The sequence below is a fragment of the Pezoporus occidentalis genome, unplaced genomic scaffold (assembly GCF_034315485.1).
Source record: "Pezoporus occidentalis ecotype Australia unplaced genomic scaffold, CSIRO_AGI_Poc_V1 ctg158, whole genome shotgun sequence".
NCBI lineage: Eukaryota > Metazoa > Chordata > Aves > Psittaciformes > Psittacidae > Pezoporus > Pezoporus occidentalis.
In genome coordinates, this window is record NW_026913404.1 from 2,159,001 (window position 1) to 2,177,956 (window position 18,956).

The 18,956-nt window shown below is 54.6% G+C and overlaps 2 protein-coding genes across 2 annotated transcripts; one reads left to right on the plus strand and one right to left on the minus strand.

Annotated features, from left to right (window-relative positions):
- Positions 1 to 51: 51 nt before the first annotated feature.
- Positions 52 to 4,683, minus strand: NUBP2 (NUBP iron-sulfur cluster assembly factor 2, cytosolic). Its single transcript, XM_062611958.1, has 7 exons — positions 4,640 to 4,683; positions 3,455 to 3,573; positions 2,597 to 2,795; positions 2,154 to 2,308; positions 1,827 to 1,937; positions 1,477 to 1,546; positions 52 to 943 (listed from the first exon to the last, which is right to left on the minus strand). Exons 1-7 carry the CDS (start codon positions 4,656 to 4,658, stop codon positions 798 to 800), a joined length of 819 nt encoding a protein of 272 aa, XP_062467942.1. The 5' UTR covers positions 4,659 to 4,683; the 3' UTR covers positions 52 to 797.
- A 2,003-nt stretch (positions 4,684 to 6,686) lies between these two features.
- SPSB3 (splA/ryanodine receptor domain and SOCS box containing 3) lies at positions 6,687 to 14,076 on the plus strand. Its single transcript, XM_062611953.1, has 6 exons — positions 6,687 to 6,822; positions 9,315 to 9,492; positions 10,155 to 10,342; positions 12,198 to 12,300; positions 12,694 to 12,819; positions 13,068 to 14,076. The coding sequence occupies exons 1-6, from the start codon at positions 6,694 to 6,696 to the stop codon at positions 13,412 to 13,414; spliced, it is 1,071 nt and encodes a 356-aa protein (XP_062467937.1). The 5' UTR covers positions 6,687 to 6,693; the 3' UTR covers positions 13,415 to 14,076.
- The last annotated feature ends 4,880 nt before the right edge of the window (positions 14,077 to 18,956 follow it).

The window sequence follows — 18,956 nt, forward strand, 5'->3', positions numbered from 1 at the left end:
ACTCAGAGCTACAATGAGCCTGAAGCCATGGAAAAAACTTAAGTCACAGACTTGGATTTTAAGAAAAGTATTTACTGCTTGGAATCTTTACAAATACTCCTGAGTGATAACCCCCAGCAACCCAAAAAGGCCTCATTTCCAGCAGAAACTCAGCACTCAGGAGGGTGGCAGATCTCCTAAAGACATTTTCTTATGTGAGGCATGTACTGTGTCCCCACCGGCCCATCAGAAACCAGCAAGCTGAGACTTCACAGCAGGGTGGCCTGGCTTGAGTCCACATGGGAGCATCCAGCCACTGAACCAAATACCATCTAATCCATCATGCAAGAAAAGCAATAGAAGGCAGCAGCACATGGAGCCACGATCCAGATGATGGGTGCTGGTTGGGCTCAGTCAGTGAAGAACAAATTGATGGTCTTTTCAGCTGTACCAGGCTAAGGCCAGAAGCACCACAGCATACAGAACACTGGGGACACAAACTAGAGCTCCCCAAGCCCCTGAACAAGGGCAGGCTGCTGAGGAAGGCATCAGGAACAACTGTACCATCTGGGCAGAGCATCACGTTGAAAAGGCAGGAAGCAGGCTGCTGTCTGTGCAGGGACTCTTTGGATCCATAGGGATGGAGCAGAACTTCCCTTTTTGGATCACTGCAAGCAGCATCAATGCTGTGCTCCCTCCCTCACCTCCCCACTGAGACAGTTCATAGCTTAGCAGCTTCCACAGCTGCTGCCCCATCACCATGCGCTGCTGGTGGTGCTGTGAGGGGCTCAGGCAGGAAGTCCAGCCCCACACTGTCCTCAGGAGCTCTCCTGTGATGTACCATCCAAGATCTGCTGGGCAATACGAGCCAAGGAAGGGAAGGCAGGGCTGTTAGGAAAGTCTTGGATGAAGTCTCTCCCTTCTTCCAAGCTCTGGCTGAGTTGGGGGTCCAGAGGAACACAGCCTGTGGGATAGGAGGAATGGGGAGAATGACTGCTTGCTCACTGTAAGGCAAAGGCCTGGAGTCAGGATTAAAGAAATACCCTGGTGGAGCCAACTCCAGGAGAAGCAGCTGGGAAGAGCACTACCCTCACTGAGCTCTCCAGGAGCAGCTTCCTCTGCATGCAAGACCCCCCATACCACATGCTTCATGACAGACATTCTCTCCCCATCCCAATCCAGAGCCCTCAGCCCCATTTATCAGGGAGGCTCCAGGGCATTTCAGGACAGCTCTTGTGCAGGTCCAGGCCTGCTTACTCCACCAGAGCAGGCTGCTCACCATCACCTCCTCTGCCCCAACAGGGCCAGGTGCCCATTCAGAGCAGTTTGGATGGCAAAAGAAGCAAAGCAAGAACCACCCCTCACCTCTGAGAGGGTGCCATGGCTCACAGGGCAGCGCCCAGCCTGTCCACCCCTCCAACACTGTATCTCTCCTCCCACAGCACAACACAGACACGACCTGTGACCACAGAGAGCTCTGCTCAAGAAGCCACTCACCTAGGAAGGGGACCCCAGCGTGCTTGGCCAGCTCCTCACCTCCTCCTTTGGAAAAGATGTTTGTGCACTCCTGAAGGAGGAAGAGCAGAGCAGTGAATCAAGATCTCCAGAGCACTGTGAAGGCACTACCTGCACGTGAGGAGAACCAGCTACCCTCTGCATTCCAGCCTCAGGGCACTTTTCCATTAGGAAAGTGGAGCCAGTGGCTTCTTCCAAAGCTGACAGGCAGCAGCTCATCTCCCTACATCACCCTCACGGCATTTGCACATTTTCCAACCCAGGCACTACATCTTACAACACCACATCACAACTGAGGCCCCACAATAGCCCCAAGGGCACAACAAACTCACCGAGCAGTGCGGACACACAAAGCCACTCATGTTCTCCACGATGCCAAGAACTCTTAATCCTGTTTTCTTGCAGAATGTCAGCTCCCGTCTCACATCTCCCACAGACACAGCCTGCAGGGGAGAGCAGCAGGGGTTAGGGGTGCCTGTCTGCCCAGGCTGACCATGGGTCTGGAGCAAGCATGCATCACAAGGCAAATGTGTAGAACAAGCAGCCACACACAGGCTGGTGCCAACACCCACCTCGGGTGCATATTTTCATCCTCCAACCATGCCTGGAGGCAGAAGCCTGCCCAGGAGCTCCTGTTCAGGCCAAGGCAGCTGCCCTACCTGGGGTGTTGTGACCAGGATTGCTCCGAGCAACTTGTGAGGCCTCAGGGCCTCCACTGCGGAGATGTGCTCATCAGATGTGCCCGGTGGCGTGTCCACAATGAGGAAGTCCAGGTCCCCCCAGGCCACGTCAGCAACGAATTGTTTGATCAAAGCTATGGAAATAAAAGGGGCAGGAAAAGAAAAAAGAAATTCAACAGGTCTTAGCGGGTGCTGTGGGAGCTGTGGACTCAGCAGAACAGGGACTGGGAGACCCCCCTGGTGACAAGGGCCCAGGGAGAGATTGCAGGGCACACAACACATGCTGCACTCTCCCCATCTAAGCAGTCTGAACCCACTCCTGCAGAACAGGAGCCTTGTTCCTCCAAGGAATGACCTGCCCCCAGCAGGATCCAGCCCGACTTCCAGGAAGGTGGACACTTCCTAGCAAAACCCAACTGTACCATTCTTCTTGGGTCCTCTCCACACCACAGCATCATCCGGCTTCTCCAGCAGGAAGCCAATGGACATGAGTGAGATGCTCTTGTCCTGGTCCACATAGACCGGTACCCAGCCGCTGTCACACTGGTGCACATCACTGTCCTGCACCTGGAACATGAGGGGTATGCTGGGGCCACACAAGTCCACGTCCATGATCCCCACCTGCAGCAGGAGAGGATGAAGAGCCCTTCAGCCTGGGATGAGCCTGGTGGCTGCCCCCATCCATGTTTCTTCCCAGGGCAAGGGAAGGCAGCATCTGGATTTCAGTTGCTCACAGCACTTTACTTCAGCAGCTCAGCAGCTGGATTTGAAACACGATGAGCTGCTTTCGAGTCTGACCACCCTCCTTGCCCCCTTCCCTCAGAGGAACATCTCCCAGGTATTTCCAGGCGCTTTGGAGAGATCTTTATGCCAGACACCTATCAGGATCCAATTGCTGCACAGTGCCTTTAAAAGAAATCCTCAGGGAATTCTGCCTGCCTCATGGCCATACACAATCCCCTTTTGTCCCCATCTTAAATCTGTCCTTCGGCTCCCCCTCTTTACTTTGCAAAGGGAGTGTGTGTTACACCACAGAGCAGCAAAATCATTTCTCAGCACCAAAAAACAGCAAGTCTGGGGTGATTTTAGCCTCTTGGACAAGATGGGAATGAACCTGTGCTGGATTGAGTGAACACAGAGAAAAGGATTAATTTGATTTGCTGTCACAAACAGCATTTTCACATGCTGCCCACATAAGACACAAAGGATGAGCTAACGCAGCCCAGGTGGAGGTTGGGAAGGGTCAGATGGAGCTCAGTGCCCCACAGTCCCTCACTCACCCTCCTCCCGGAATGCCGCAGTGCCAGAGCCAGCTGGGTAGAGATGGTGCTCTTCCCAACGCCGCCCTTCCCGGAGAGCACCAGCAGGATGTGCCGCACCCCGGCCAAGTTGGTTCTCTCTGGGAGGAAGAATAAGGAGGCATCAGAGTTTCTTCTGATGCAAGACAGGAGTAACCGCGGGGTCACCACGGAGACATGGTCCCCACTGAGGGTGACAGTGGCTGTCATTTTCCCAACAAGTCTGGTTTAAGCATAAGGGGCAGGGAATAAAGAGGTGGATGTGCCACGGGCCTTTCACCATCGGGGAAGGGACAATATGAGCAGGAGCAGAGGCTTTGGCCACATGACCTAAGCAGCTTTGGGGAAGTGCAGCAATAAACATTCACAGGTCACGCTGCGCCAGCGCCGGGCCGAGCCCTCCCGGGGCCACAGTGAGGTCAGGCCCTTGGCGTTTCCTTCCACCAGACCGCCCAGGCCGCCTCCCCGCGGCCACGGGCTCCTCTCTAGCCTCCCTGCACCGGAGGAGAACCAGCTAGGCTGCACCGGCAGCGCCGCTCGGACCCACCGGTGGGGAACGCTCGGGGCCGGCTGCCCCGGCCGGGGCTCACGGGTGTCAGCGGGTCGGGTTGGGTCGGGTCAGGTCGGGCCGGCAGCCCACCCGGGTCCGCGTTCCCGGGCACCTCGTCACAGCCGGACACTGACTCACCGAGGCAAGGTCTCACCCGCCCCGCGCCGCCCCGGCCTCATACCGGCACCGGCGGCATGGAGCCTGCACGCACCATGGCGGACCTCATCCGCACCTCCACCGACGGTAACGGGGAAGCGGGGAAAGAAGGGGAGGCAGGGGGGAGACGGAGCCCCGCAGCGACGTGCTCCCGGGATTCCACCCGCTGATACCGATGGCCCCGGCTCCTTGGCGCTGCTCCCAGCGGGAGCCTGGACCAGGGCTCCGGCAAAGCCCAGCAACATCCCTCTCCCGCCCTGGTAACCGGGCCCCACCGCTTCGAGGCCGCGGCCCAGACCAGGCACCGCAGGGCTCCCCTCACCAGGAGCCGAGGCCCATCACCGCGGCCTAGTGACTCCGGAACAGCACCAGAGGCAGGGCCCGACCACCTTAGAGTGGGACGTACCCCCCCCAATCCCGACCCGATCATTCCGGCATGCCGCGGCCCTACCGCCCCTCACCCCCGGCTGCCTCTTCCATGTTGCTGCCCAGAGCCGCCCGCTTCCGCCTTTCACCAGATTAAACCCCGCCCCTCATACTGGCTGGCACCGACCCCAATCACAAGCCGCTGCCTCATAGAGAGCCCGCCTCTCAAGACTCTGCAGCCAATCAAACCTTCCGTCCTCCCCCTCCGCCAGCCAATGGGTTTAGTGACTTCGCTCTGTGACGAGCGCTAGCCCTCAGCAGTGGTCACCCAATGGCGCGGCTCTCCGAGGATTGACACCCTGTGCAGCCAATGGCGCTGAGCTGCCCTCTGATACCGCACCCTCCGTGCTCCTTCAGCTGTGAGTGACGGAGCTCTCAGCCAATCGCGAGGGGTAACGGCGCAGGCTCAGCCAATGGGCGCTTGAGGGGCGGTATCAAGAGAGGATTGTTTATGTCCCGGGAGGGGAATGTAGGTCAGAGCGCGGCGGCGGGGCCAGGCCAGACTTGGGGTAACACGGGGCGGGACGGCACGGGACGGGACGGGACGTGCCGCGCCGGGCAGGGGGACCGGGACCGGGACCGGGACCGGGACGCGGGTGGGAACCGAGGCCTGGGCTGGGCTGGGCTGGGCTGCGCGGTGTGGCCTGAGGCAAGCGCGGTGGCCAGGCCTCGTCCGGCCCAGCTAGGGCCCTCGGTCCCACAGTCGCGGGCTGCCCCTTTTGCCGCCGGTTCTGCCCACCCCCGCGGTGTGCTCCGCTCGGGGAGGAGCGGCCGGGGCTGCGGGCGCTGAGCGGGTCACGGCCTGCGGAGGGCCCCAGCAGCCCTTGGTGCCAGAGCACGGCCCGGGACAACCGCCGCCGTCGGCCAGCGCTGCCCGGTGAGCCGGCCGGAGGCCTCAGGCAGGTGCCGGGGAGCGGAGCTGCTGCGGGGGGCGGAAGTGCAGTGTTAAGAGCCGAGCAGGGCGGCTCTGCCGCGGTGTTAGTTGCTTTCCCGGCAGAGCTGTGCTCGGCAGTGGTGGGATCCTCCTGATCCTGGGCAGGGGGCTGTCCGGAGCCCTTCAGAGCATCTGTGGGCACCGGCACGACCTGTCGTGACTCAGCCTGTGCTGCTTTTCCAAGAGCTGCCTTCCCGTCGGAGAATGAGGTGCAGGATGAATGGGAACGGTGCCGTTTGGCAGGCACCCGTCTGGGCTGGCCCACCACGTACTTGCAGGATTCACATGCTGTTAGGGCAGCACCGGAGCCGGTGTGGATGCAGAGAGTGGCTCTCTGTGGAAGGCAGCAGTCCCAGAGGCTGAGCAGAGGGAGTGGGTGCAAGGGGTGGGAGGGGGGTTGCAGCCCTGTGGGTGCCTCTTGCTGAGGAGCTGTTATTTGCATCACCTCTGGTGCAGTGCTCCTGTGGGGTGGCTGGGAGCTGCTGTGGTCTGTCAGGCTGTACACAGGGAAGGAGCCTATGGAAATCTGAACAACACCCACTGGAGTGGGGAGACAGAGAGCTGCTTTGCTTCTGTCTGGTGTCCTTGAGGCAAGTCAGGACAGGCCCATGTAAAGGCCGGTTTTCCTTCAGCAAGAGAGCAAGTGCTGTCTCCCCCACCCCAGCCACTGAGAACAAATTCTTCCTTCCATGGGCTCAGAGGTGAAGAAACGGCCTTCCCCACAGCAAGGCACACGCAGCTCAGCCACACAGGGGACACGGTGGTGGCCAAGCAGCACCCAGAGCCCATGAGGGTGACAGGCGCTGGGGAGGCCAGGTCTCGGTGGCTGATGATCCTGGTGGAGGCAGGCCAGTAGTGGGATGCTGGAGAGGGAGCTGCCGCTGCTGCCGGGTCTTGAAAGTGTTTCTGGGGTCAGTTCAACACATGGGCTCAGGGAGAAGTTGTCCCTGTGGGAATGTTTGTGGTGCAGGAGGAATTATTTTGCATTGGTTTGCTGATGGGACTTGTGCAGACCTGCGTTTGTGCCGACCTGTTCCTGGCACTCTATGGGGACCTGGGAGGGGTTGCTTCAGTGGTTGGTGACTGAAAGCAGGCCACAAGTGCTATGTGTAAACTCTTGTCCCTTGTCCTGCAGCTTACCTGTCTGGGAACAGCATGGCGCGGCGCCCACGGAGCTCTAGGGCCTGGCACTTGGTGCTGAGTGGGGTGCGGCGCGAGGCGGACTCTCGGGCGCTCGCCCTGGCCAGTGGCACACGGGGCTGGGGCTATGACTCCGACGGGCAGGTAGGCTGCTGTGACACTGAGTGCTGCAGTGACATGGGGGAGAGGTTTCCCTTCCCCATAGAATCACAGAATCAGCCAGGTTGGAAAACACCTTTAAGATCATCCAGCCCAACTGTTCCCCAGCACTGCCAAGGCCACCACTAAACCATGTCACTGAAGGCCTTGTCTACATGGTTTGTGAACACTTCCAGGGATGGTGACTCCACCACTGCCCTGGGCAGCCTGTTCCAATGCCTGAGCACTCTTTGGGGAAGAAACTGTTCCTAATATCCAGTCTCATCCTCTCCTGGTGAAGCTTGAGGCCATTTCCTCTTGTCCTATTGTTTGTTCTTTGGGAGCAGAGAGCAGCCACCTCCTGGCTCCATCCTCCTTTCAGGCAGTTGTAGAGAGTGACATGGTCCCCCCTGAGCCTCCTCCAGACTAAACCCCGCCAGGTCCCTCAGCTATTCCTCATCAGACTTGTGCTCCAGACCCTTCTGCAAGGTCCATGTAACTGAGGAGCTGGCAACTGGCCGAAATCAGAACAGACTTAATGAAATCAGAACACAAATAATGAGCCTCCTCCAAGCTCCAACATGGGCTGTGGGGCTCCCAGCATATCTTCCCTAAGCAGGGAATGTTAAACTGCTCCCCAGCCATGCGCCACAGCTCTCAGCTGAGCCAGGGAGTTGACCGACACTAAGCTAAAGGCTTTTTTAAGCATATAAAATGTGTGTGATGTATGTAAAGTACATACAATGGATTTTAAATATTCTTTGTTAAGTAGTGATCTAAATATGTGTTAAATTGGATCAGTTCTGAGCTATGGCTCGCTGTAGGGCAGTGCTGACATCTGGTCTTTGTGCAGTGGGAGTGAGGCTGCTTCAGTCTGCGATGTTACAGCCTCACATATCTTCAAAATGAAATTCCTGCTCTGTAACGTGCACATCACTTCTGAACCTGGCCCTGGAAGATGGGAGCCCAGCAGGGAGAAGTGGTCAGTAAAACAGAGGTGTGACTTGGGTTCACCTCCACTGCCCTTTACTCTTCTCCCCAGTTCTTGAGTGCATGAGTTCAGGTCCCTGTGCAGCAGTGGAGACACAAGGAACTGCTCCTGAAGCTTCAAAGCTTGGCTCAAGACTTGTGAGACCCCTGCCAGAGCTCAGTCCAAACCCAGGCACTGTGCTCACAGAAAATGAGTTTTCTGTGGAGCCAGAGCAGCTTTGTGTTTCTGCAGTAATGGGAATGGCTGGATTGCTCCAAAGCAGTAGTTGGAAAGTGCCAGTGAAAGATGGAAGTCAAGCTTCTTAGTATGCATGCGAGAGAAGGAAGGGTGGGCGATACCTAAGTAAGCCCAAGTCATTTCAAGTTCCACTGTCTTAGACAGCCACAAGAACATGAGTTTAAGGATGGGCTTTAAATACTGCCTGCAAAGTCTGCCAGGGTGTGAATAATGAGCAAGTACACCTGACCAGTGTGTAAACCCAGAGTAACTTGCTGTAGTCTGTCATAAGAGACTCCATGAGGTGACACCAAGCCTCCCATTGTGGGAGTGAGATGGGGCATTGACTCTTGCAGCATTGAGTGAAGGGACACTTTGGTCTTGTAGAATCAGTTAGGTTGAAAAAGACCTTTAAGATCCTCAAATTGGGGGGGGGGGGGGGAGAAGAAATCAAGTTTTTGTGTTCATGCATGAAAGTCAACAAAAGCCTTTTGATCCACCTGTGGGTTCCCCGTGGGTCTGTCTGCAGTGCTAGCACAAGGAGCTGCTGCCCTGCTGCTGAGCTGCTTCCCCTTTGTTCTGCCCTCTCCCCTGCATGGCCTCCTGGCCCTTTTCCTCCTTGTCCTGTTCGCCTCCCTCTCCTCTCTCTCAGCTTCCAGGCTCTCCAGAGCAGCAGTTTCAGCTGTGTGCTCTGCTGTTGTGACACCTCAGCTGGGGTTTCCAGCTGGCTGTAACCTGCCCGTTGAAAACCACAGCTGTGTGATTAGACATGACCTGTCCCATTGTGTGCAGGCTATGGCAGCTCCTCACCCCTGGAAGGCACAAAGAACATAACTCCATCATAGAGTGCCCACTACTGAGAGGTCTCTGTGGCTCAGACACATACTAACCAGGTCCCATAGTGGGGTGATTTGCCTGACACAGCCCCTCATGTCCCTGCATGGTGAGCCTGGCCAAGACACAGTGCAGCCCTCTGCCAGCCCAGCTCCATGAGCTTGGGCTCCTTCAGTAGTGACCAGGGGAAACAGTAAACAGGGCAAGTTCAGGTTAGATCTTATGCAGCTCTTTCCCCGTGAGGGTGCTGAGGCGCTGGCACAGGGTGCCCAGAGAAGCTGTGGCTGCCCCATCCCTGGCAGTGTTCAAGGCCAGGTTGGACGGCGCTTGGAGCAACCTGGTCTAGTGGAAGGTGTCCTTGCCTGTGTCAGTGGATTGGAACTGGATGAGCTTTAAGGTCCTTTCCTACCCAAACCATTCCATGATTCTATGGCCATTCCTGTGTTCTCTCTGGCAGCACAGCGACTCTGATTCGGAGACAGAGTTTTCCTCCCTCTCACCTTCCATCCCAAGTGCCATCCCTGTTACTGGAGAATCGTACTGCAACTGTGAGAACCAGAGTGAAGCTCCCTACTGCTCCAGCCTGCACGGCCTCCACCGCGTGAAGGACTGCCAGTGTGGCGAGGAGGATGAGTGTAAGGGAGGGGTTCCCCATCACCCCACCATAGTCCTTTGGCCCTGAGGATCCAGCATGGATCCTTTGGCTTCCATGGGGGCCCTTAGCTCTGCCTCAGCACCTTTGTTTACACCTCAAGGCCACACAGGCTGCAGGGAGATTACAAGCATGTGCCTTGGTGGTGTTTCAGGGGCTAAGTGCTTAGCTTAATGCCTCAGAGTTCACCTCTGGAGACCTCCTTGCAAATCTGGCTTAGGCCACTGGTGAAACAGGCTGTTATGGTTATAACCCTCTTTGCCACTGATCCTTGCAGGGTGCTTAGAGCAGGGGGGAAAGGTAGGGAAACGGTAGGCTTGAGCTGGCTGAGAAAGCCTGTGGCGTGGTGGAGCTGCCACTTGAGCCTGCGAGGAGTGTAAGAAGGAAGGAAAGAGGCTCCATCTGGGTCTGCAGAGCCTCATGTTGGCCAAAATGGGAAGAGGTGAATGCCAACAGCTTCAGGTTCAGAGCACTGAACCCTTCCCAGTGGGGCAGCATAGTTCAGCCCCCAAGGAACCCTGTGCACAGCTTAGGATTTACCCTCTTAAATGGTAAAAACCTAAATAAACCCCACCTGTGCTTTGGCTTGGGGATCACTCCCTGAGGGCCTTTGTCAACTGTGTCCTGTCTCTGCTTCCTGAACAGATTTTGATTGGGTGTGGGATGACCTGAACAAGTCAACGGCCACGCAGCTGACATGTGACAACCGCAAGGTGAACTTCCACATGGAATACAGCTGTGGCACTGCTGCCATCCGTGGCAACAAGGAGCTGGCTGAGGGGCAGCACTTCTGGGAGATCAAGATGACCTCCCCTGTCTATGGCACAGACATGGTACGTGCAGCAGAGTTGTTTATGGGCACACAGAAATGTCCAGTATTCCTTGAACAGGGATTGTGAAAATGAAGTACTGAAATAGAAGATCAGGTTTGAGACTAAGGAGCCTGAGGATGCACAAGTCACAGAATCATAGATTCACAGTCTGGTTTGGATTGCGAAGGACCTTCAGATGATTCAGTTCCACCCCCCTGCCATGGGCAGGGTTGTCTCACACTAGACCGTGTTGCTCAAGGCTCTGTCCAACCTGGCCTTGAACACTGCCAGGGATGGGGCATTTATCACTTCAGGTCCATGGGACATGAGTAGTATCTGAGGGTCCTGAAGAAATTGGCAGATAAAGTGGCCAAGCCACTATCCAGAATATTTGAGAAGTTGTGGCAGTCCAGTGAGGCTCCCATTGACTGAAAAAGGGGAAACACAACCCCCATTACTAAAAAGGGAAAAAAAGGAAGACCCAGGTAACTACAGGCTAGTCAGTCTCACTTCAGTGCCTAGCAAGATCATGGGGCAGATCCTCCTGGAAACTGTGCTAAGGTACATGGGCAGTAAGGGGGTGACTGCTGACAGCCAACACGGCTTCACTAAGGACAAATCATGCCTGACAAATCTGGTGGCCTTCTGTGATGGGGCTGTGGCCCCATGGTGGGAAAGGGACAAACAACTAAACGGACTTGTGCAAAGTATTTGACTGTCTTACACGGCAACCTTGTCTCTAATCTGGAGAAACACGGATTTGACAGATGGACCATCACCGTATAAGGAATTGGCTGGATGGTCACACTCAAAAGTTGTGGTCAGTGGCTCAGTGTAGGGGTGGAGACCAGTGATTGGTGTTCCTCAGTTCAAAAGGCCAAGTGCATGGTCCTGCAATTGGATCACGGCAATCGCCAGCACAAACACAGGCTGGGGGAGACTGGATGGAGCAGCCCTGAGGCTAAGGACTTGGGGTTGTTGGTTGATGAGCAGCTTCCTATGACCTAGCTTCAGTGAGTGCTTGAGCCCAGAACCCCCCCATGCGCTGGTCTGCACCTGCAGAGCGTGAGCAGCAGGAGAGGGAGGGGATTCTCCCCCTCTGCTGTGCTCTGGGGAGACCCTCCCCCCCGCAGTCCTGATCCAGCTCTGGGGCAACAGCACAAGAGGGACATGGAGCTGTTGGAGTGAGTCCAGAGGAGGACATGGAGATGCTGCAAGGGCTGGAGCAGCTCTGCTCTGGAGCCAGGCTGAGAGAGCTGGGCTGGTTCAGCCTGGAGAAGAGAAGGCTCCTTCTTTAAGGGGAGACCTTAGAGCAGCTCCAGTGCCTAAAGGGGCTACAAGAAACCTGGAGAGGGGCTTTGGACAAGGGCCTGTAGGGACAGGCCAAGGGAGAATGGCTTTAACCTGACAGAGGGGAGACTGAGATGAGCTCTTAGGCAGAAGCTCTTCCCTGTGAGGGTGCTGAGGCGCTGGCACAGGGTGCCCAGAGAAGCTGTGGCTGCCCCATCCCTGGCAGTGTTCAAGGCCAGGTTGGATGGGGCTTGGAGCAACCTGGTCTAGTGGAAGGTGTCCCTGCCTGTGGCAGGGAGTTGGAACTGGATGAGTTTTAAATTCCGTTTCAACCCAAACCAGTCTGGGATTCCTTGAACAGGACAGCAAGCTTCTCCAGCAGTTCAGCTGGGCCTCATTTAGGAGAAGAAATTGGAGCTGGGAGCCTCCAACTCATGAAACCTCTGTCTTGACTTAACCAAAACCTCTGGATGACTTGGACTTTGCCCAGAAAAGTTGGGGAGAGCTGCAGGCAGTGAGTCTTCGTTGTATGTTATTGCCTGGAAAGACACTAAGCTTGTTTTCTCTACATGGCCTTGCCTCCCAGATGGTGGGAATTGGGACATCGGATGTGAACCTGGACAAGTACCGCCACACGTTCTGCAGCCTGCTGGGCAAGGATGAGGACAGCTGGGGACTGTCCTACACAGGTGACACAGCCAGGGTTGTGGCAGGGTGGTGGAGGGGCAGCATCAGGAACAAGCATTTTCTTAGGGGCTTGAACAACACTCTGAAGGGGACTGAGGCCACCAGACCTGTGAGTCCGTTTGTTAGTGACAGCCAGGGCAGGTGCCAGCAGCTCCTACCAGTCCAGGTGCCACTGGTGAGGGTTTCATGCTGCTGCTTGCACTCTGGTGTTGCAAAACCTTCACTTAGCCCTTCTTGTCACCCTACTCTGGGGTGGGAGGGGGAGGGATCAGGCAACAGAGGGGTTTTATAGGCACTGGGTGAGGCTGGAGTAGTGGGAACTCGCAGTGCGGGAGTTGGGATGAATTTTCAGACCACAGTCTTTCCGCTGAATACCTTTGTGTGTTTGTTTGAAGGACTGCTGCACCACAAGGGAGACAAAACAAACTTCTCATCGAGGTTTGGGCAAGGCTCCATCATCGGGGTGCATTTGGACACGTGGCATGGGACGCTGACCTTCTTCAAGAACCGCAAGTGCATAGGTAGGAGTGAGGGCAGATGCTGGCAGGGGACATGTGGCTGAGCTCAGAGTCAGGCTGCAGGAGGAAACACCAGCAAAACAGGAGCAAAGCATGGAGCAAGTGGGAGGAAGGCTACAATTGCTGTTTTATGGATTGGCATTTCCAAGTGATTCAAACAGCTCTGTAGTTAATAGGTTCAGGGGAGCTGGGAGGAGTGAGGTCACCTGGTGAAAACTAACGTGAAACCTGCCCTTGCTGTCCCCTGGCAGGGGTTGCAGCCACAAAGCTGCAGAACAAGAAGTTTTACCCCATGGTGTGCTCAACAGCAGCCAAGAGCAGCATGAAGGTGATCCGGTCCTGCGCCAGCTGCACATCCCTGCAGTACCTCTGCTGCTACCGCCTGCGTCAGCTCCTGCCCAACTACGTGGACACGCTGGAGGTGCTGCCCCTGCCACCAGGACTCAAGCAGGTGCTACACAACAAACTGGGGTGGGTCTTGAGCATGAACTATAGCACATCGAAGCCTTCCTCCTCCTCGTCCTCTGGAAGTGACTCAGACAGCTCCTGTGGCTCAGACGCAGAGGCCTGCCAAAGGAAGAGGTGCCGGAGGACATAATGTGTCTGCAGAGGAACTGCTGTAAGGGACTCAGTGGGGTTTTGTTCTGCTGCCTGTGAGGGCTGCCCAGGCCCAATGCGCCTCTTTCTTCACAGGGACATCCATTTCTACTCGGTTGCAAAGGTTTCCCTGTTGGAAATCTTTAGCCTAAAGATCCATCACATGCATTGAAAAGCCTTGTTTGACTCAAAGAGGTCTCAGCTCTATGAACCAGGTAAACTGCAGCCAAATATCTGTGCTTCATCTCCTGACTTGCTGTCAAAGCCATCGCCTCTTCCTGAAGGATCTCTCTTCTCACCATTGGCAGAGACAACTAAGGTGATTTCCTGTTTTCAAAGAACACCAGACTTTTATCAGATAGCAGACTTGACTCATCAAAAGACAAACTCAAAGACCAGTCCATGTCCTCCTAACTGTTGTATGTTGGTTTAGTGTCTGCCATGAACTCATTACGCTGTGGGGCCCAATGGAGCAGCAGTGTGTGGGGACGTGGGCTCCTGCGGCTGCATCTGTATTGCTGCTCTGCGGGAGCAGTTACATGAGTTGAGCTACGGGTGAGCTCACTCGAGCCCCTGATGACTAATTGCTTTGCATGTTGACTCCTGCTGCTTCTCCTCTATCAAAGACTGTATTAAAATGTAATAATAAACGTAGAAACTGTCTTTGGTTCCTCTTGTGGCCGTTGAAGGCCGGAATCTGAAGGCGCTGGTCAAAAATAGCCACACTGGGACAGCTAAGAGGCTGGTGGGGGTGTTATAGGTGCCACACTCGTGTGTCCCATCAGGAGCAGGTAAAGGAAGAGGAGACTCCTGTGCCTCTGCCCTGGGGAGGGTTCTTGTGCTTCCTGCTGAGGCTCCTGGTGGGCTGGGCTGGATCTTCCGCACAGCCAGAAAAGGGCCTGTGGCTGTGCATTGGAGGAGAGGGAGGCTGCAGGATTTTTGTCCTCAGCTCAGGAACCCCCCCCCCCCCCCCCGATTCAATTTACAGAGCAGTATCAGTGCAGCATCTTCACACAGAACAGCTCACCGAGGCTTTCTGTGAAGGGAAGTGCCAGGTTTAGAGCCTGGGTGAGCCACTGATGGAGCAGTGGCCTGGTTCTGTTGCCTGCCTGCTCTTTGCAGCTGAGCCACCCTCAGTTTTATACAGGGAAGAGGAAGGGAAAATTCTTGAACTGCTCCTTGCAGAGGACACAAGCTGCTCAGGAAGAGCAGGGTGAAGGTGCTTCAGCCGTTCTCACTGCCCAGCTTGTGTCATGCTGTTGGGACAGGCCAGCTCCAGGAGCCATCACAGAGATGATCTGGTCATGGCCACGTTTGGCACCTTCACTTCCTCCTGCTTGCACCCCTCAAAGCTGCAATCGCACTGCTGTGAGAGCAGATGGGCAGGATGCTTAGAAGTGAAATAAGGAATTAATATATTTATGAAATAAATACGATGCTATAAATGGCTTTTAACCTGTCTTCTCCACAGGATTCCTCCCAGCCCTGTCACTGAGAATACAGAGCTCCAGCTGCTGCCTTTTCCCCTGCTCCTGTCACAGACTGGCAAAGGCTCTGGTAGAGTTTTTGCTCCATGTGTATTTATTCTCCACAGAGCCCCGTGACTCCATGCTTTTCCTTCCCACACCCCAGATCTTTAAGCAGAGGTGGCTCTTGCTTCTCTTGTGATAGGCTTTGAATGAGAACCTTAATGAGTAGGACATAAAAAGTCAGGACATGCTGCAGGAAATACATGGCTTATTGAACACCTCAGTGAAAGGCAGACCCCAGATGCTGCAGCCTCCCCTGAGCATCAAGCAGTGGGCAACTATTTTACCCAACTCAATTTTCTTTCCTTTCCTAGAAAGCTCCAGAACTCTGGAGTGAAAAGATTTTCCTCAGGCTGTCATTTCCCCTCCACTCCCAGTGCTGAATCACCGCATTCACCACAAGAACAGAGGATTTTCATCAGCACAAGAGACTGACAGTCATCTTGGGGCACATCTAGTCTGGGCCTTACACTGATGGCATTGAGGGCAGGTGGGCAGGCATGGATCCATGTTCCTGTAACTTCTGCTGAGGATTCCCAAAGCTCTGGGCCTGGGAGGTGACTGTCTCCAGTGACACAACTCACTTGCACGGGTGTGTTGGTCTTGCCTTCGTCAGCACAGGGACCTGCTGGCTGAATTTCTGATGCAGGTCGAGGAGCAACACCTTGGTGTTACCCTGCAGCTGCAGCACAGCTGGGGCCAGGAGGAAAAGTGACAGAGGTGAGACATACAACACAGCAATCACCGGGACACAGGCAGGCACGGGTGGGACAGACCCTCACCCTCCTGTCACCCCTCAGCCAGCAGCACCGGTGACAGCCCTGGCCACCAAAGGCACCCAATGAAGCAGCAACGGAAGCACATGGGTAGGACACATCCCTGCGGGGTGAAGCTGGGCTTGGCTCGCTGCATTAGCTCTGTTTACACAGAGCTGTGGTAAATCCTGCTCATCCTTCTTGGCTCCCAGTAAGCCAGCGAGTCATGACCCCCTTTGGGGCATGCTGAGGCAGGGCAGGAATTTAGTTCAAGGGATATCAAGCAAGGATTTAGATGGTATTTGACCTAGTTTATGGCTGTTGAGGCATCACAAGGAGCGTTGCTGCTCTGCCATGGGACACAGGATCTGCAAGGCAAAGACCTGAACAAGGACCAGCAGCTCCTTTCACAGAGATGCGGGCAGTTGTCGGTGGGGCTGGGGAGGGGAGGCTGGATCCATTCTGAATCAGGGTCTTAATAAGAAAAGGCTCCAAACTGTGCATCAAAGCCTGCAGTCCCTCTTCAGTCCCACTGCAGGCCAGGGTGAAGGATGACGGAAGCGGATGTAACCTGGTCCAAGCCAGCCACCGCCTCTCCTGGCAAAGCATTCCTCACACACAGGAGCTTACCAGTGGAGCCTTCTCCATACAGTTCAACCCCAAGGAACATAAAACCTTCAAGGATTGTAAGAAGCTTTACCTCCAGTATCTCACACACAAGATCAATGTATTCACACCTCGGCACTGCTGTCTGATAAAGAAGAAGAGGCCAGACTTTACCCACACACATCTGCCACCTCCCAGATGAGCTTTAAGGTCTCTTCCAACCCAAACCATTCTATGATTCTATAACTGGGGAACTTCTCAGCACAGCAGCACAGGCTGCCTAGACAGGTGTAAATGCTGACGGACTGCACACAAATCTCTCTGCCTCAAAATGTGAGTGTCCCCAAGGGCTGTGTACTCCCAACATTTATTTCAAGCAAATCTTTTATGGACTCCGTGAGAATGGAAAAGCCAAATGCAAGGAAAGGCAAATCTGGCCTGTCCAGTCCCCCCTGTTCCGGGGTTTAAGGCTGGAGCCTGCATATATCCCTAAAGACCTGAACTTGGATACCGCTTACACACAGGTTCTCTCAAACCACCACCCTCTGTCACACAGCTTTGTCTCAGAGTGGAGCAATGGCAGTTGTGAGTGAATCCTCTCCCCCTTTGGCGTTCACTTCGCAAAGCGGCTCTGCTGTAGAGCACTTTGTGCCAGTCTGGCTCTGAGATCTGTGTTGCCAGGGTTAGCGAAAAGAGGTACTTAAGAAAATCTAGCTCTACCACTACCACCACCTCTGTCACCTCTTCAGTCTTCACCATGGGACCATCCTAAATGTGGTTTAAGACAAGTCAGCCACGCAGCTTGCTCTCTCACTCCCCCCTTCTTCCTCCCCACCCCGGCTCCCGGAGGGATGGAGAGGAGAATCGAAAGAATGTAACTCCCACGGGTTGAGATAAGAACAGTCCGGTAACTAAGGTATAACACAAATCACTACTGCTACCACCAATAATAATAATGATAAAGGAAATAACAAGGGAAGAGAACACAACAGCTCACCACCCGCCAACAGATACCCAGCCCGACCAAGCAGTGATCTAACCCTTCTGGGTAACTGCCCCCAGTTCTACATCCTGGGCATGAATGAGTATAGAATACCTCTTTGGGTAGTTTGGGTCAGGTGTCCTGTCTCTGCTTCCTCCGGGCTTCCCCTCCTCCCTGGCAGAGCATGAGACTCAAAAAGTTCTTGGTCAGAGTAAACATTACTGAGCAGCAAGTAAAAACACCGGTGTTATCAGCACTGTTCCCAGACTGAAAGTTAAAACCACAGCACTGCACCAGCTACTAAGACGGAGAAAAATGACTGCTGCTGCTGAACCCACAACACTAAAGAAGATGAAATCATTTTCAGCAGCAGCTGGGTTGAAAAGCAGACAGCAAGTCTCCACCTGTGCAGAGCCTATGAGAGGCACCAGCACTCACATGGCTCTGTCAACACTGTAGTGGTGACAGACCATGGCTGAACTGAAAGGAAAGAATCCTCCCTGAGCCAGCAAGTCACTGAAGGTGCAAAAATAACCTGGTGAGGAAGCAGGGACAACATCAGGTGATGTTAAGACAAAAGGACACAAAATGCCTTTGCACTGCACACGCTTTGATGACCATGTTATCTGCACCTGCATTATCTGTAGTCTATTATATGACCACAATATCTGCAATGTTTTATCCAGCAACAGCAAACTCAGCAATTTTCAGCCGGGGGGGGGGTGGGGTGGGGGGTGGGGGGTGGGGAGCATGAGAACAGCCTCCACTGCAACGTGGGAAACAAACTTAAATGGGAACTGTAAGTGGTACCAGAAGGTACCTGCCCTTTCGGGTTCCTCATGAGGAGGTCCCAGAAGCAATCATTGGCCTTTCCAAACAAGAGGCCTGGGAGCAAATTCACCTGGCAGCTTCCGGATGTGCAGTGGTGGCTGCATGCTGTGCCACTCACAGCTTTCCGTCTGGAAACTCGGCTCAGTACCCCAGTGAAACCTCTGTATGAACACCTTGTGGTGGGCTCATTCCTGCTTACTGCCCATTCCCATGCCTGGGAATGGGCAGTAAGCAGGAATGTTTACCCAGGTACACATCTGCCAAAAGCCATGGGGTGTAGATGCTTAGAAGACACTGGTTTTGGAATAATCTGTGTGAGAATCAGACCCAGCTCCATTGCCAAAGCTAGCTGGTCAGGTTTATGAGGCTCCAGTGTCCAGCCTAGAGAACCAAGTCCAAACTTTCTTCTGCCAGCACCTCAGTTGCCAGCTCACATGCACAGAGAAGAGAAGGACTCACTGGAGTGAACTGTGCTTGGCATGTTTCTCCTCCAGGTTATGCTGCAGGGAATTGCCTGAGGCTCAGAAGAATATTTACAGTCCAATGAATTTCAAACCTTCACCCCTGAGCCAGGATCCTTGAGGAGACCTGTGGAGAAGGACAGAACAAAAGAGGTATTTCATCAGCACTAAGAAACACAAACACTAGTGTGAAACAAGGAATTCTGCAAGTGTTGGGAGTGTGGCTGCCTACAGCACACGCATGTGCTGGCTGGATTGCTGACTCTGTCTGTGACCATCTCTGCAGGCACCTGTAAAACTGTCCTTCCTTCCTTCAGCCAAGTACCTGTGACAGCAATGGCCCATTTGCCACAGTGACTGTGAAAACCTTCTCATGCAT

Bases quoted from the DNA above. Each gene is read 5' to 3' on its own strand.
- SPSB3 (XM_062611953.1), top strand. From the start codon at position 6,694: ATGGCGCGGCGCCCACGGAGCTCTAGGGCCTGGCACTTGGTGCTGAGT. The intron at 6,823-9,314 runs GTAGGCTGCTGT...TCTCTCTGGCAG, and splicing joins GCTATGACTCCGACGGGCAG to CACAGCGACTCTGATTCGGA. The intron at 12,820-13,067 runs GTAGGAGTGAGG...GTCCCCTGGCAG, and splicing joins CAAGAACCGCAAGTGCATAG to GGGTTGCAGCCACAAAGCTG.
- NUBP2 (XM_062611958.1), bottom strand. The intron at 2,796-3,454 runs GTGAGTGAGGGA...CTCCTGCTGCAG, and splicing joins TGCGGCATTCCGGGAGGAGG to GTGGGGATCATGGACGTGGA. The intron at 2,309-2,596 runs GTACAGTTGGGT...TTATTTCCATAG, and splicing joins GAGAGGACCCAAGAAGAATG to CTTTGATCAAACAATTCGTT.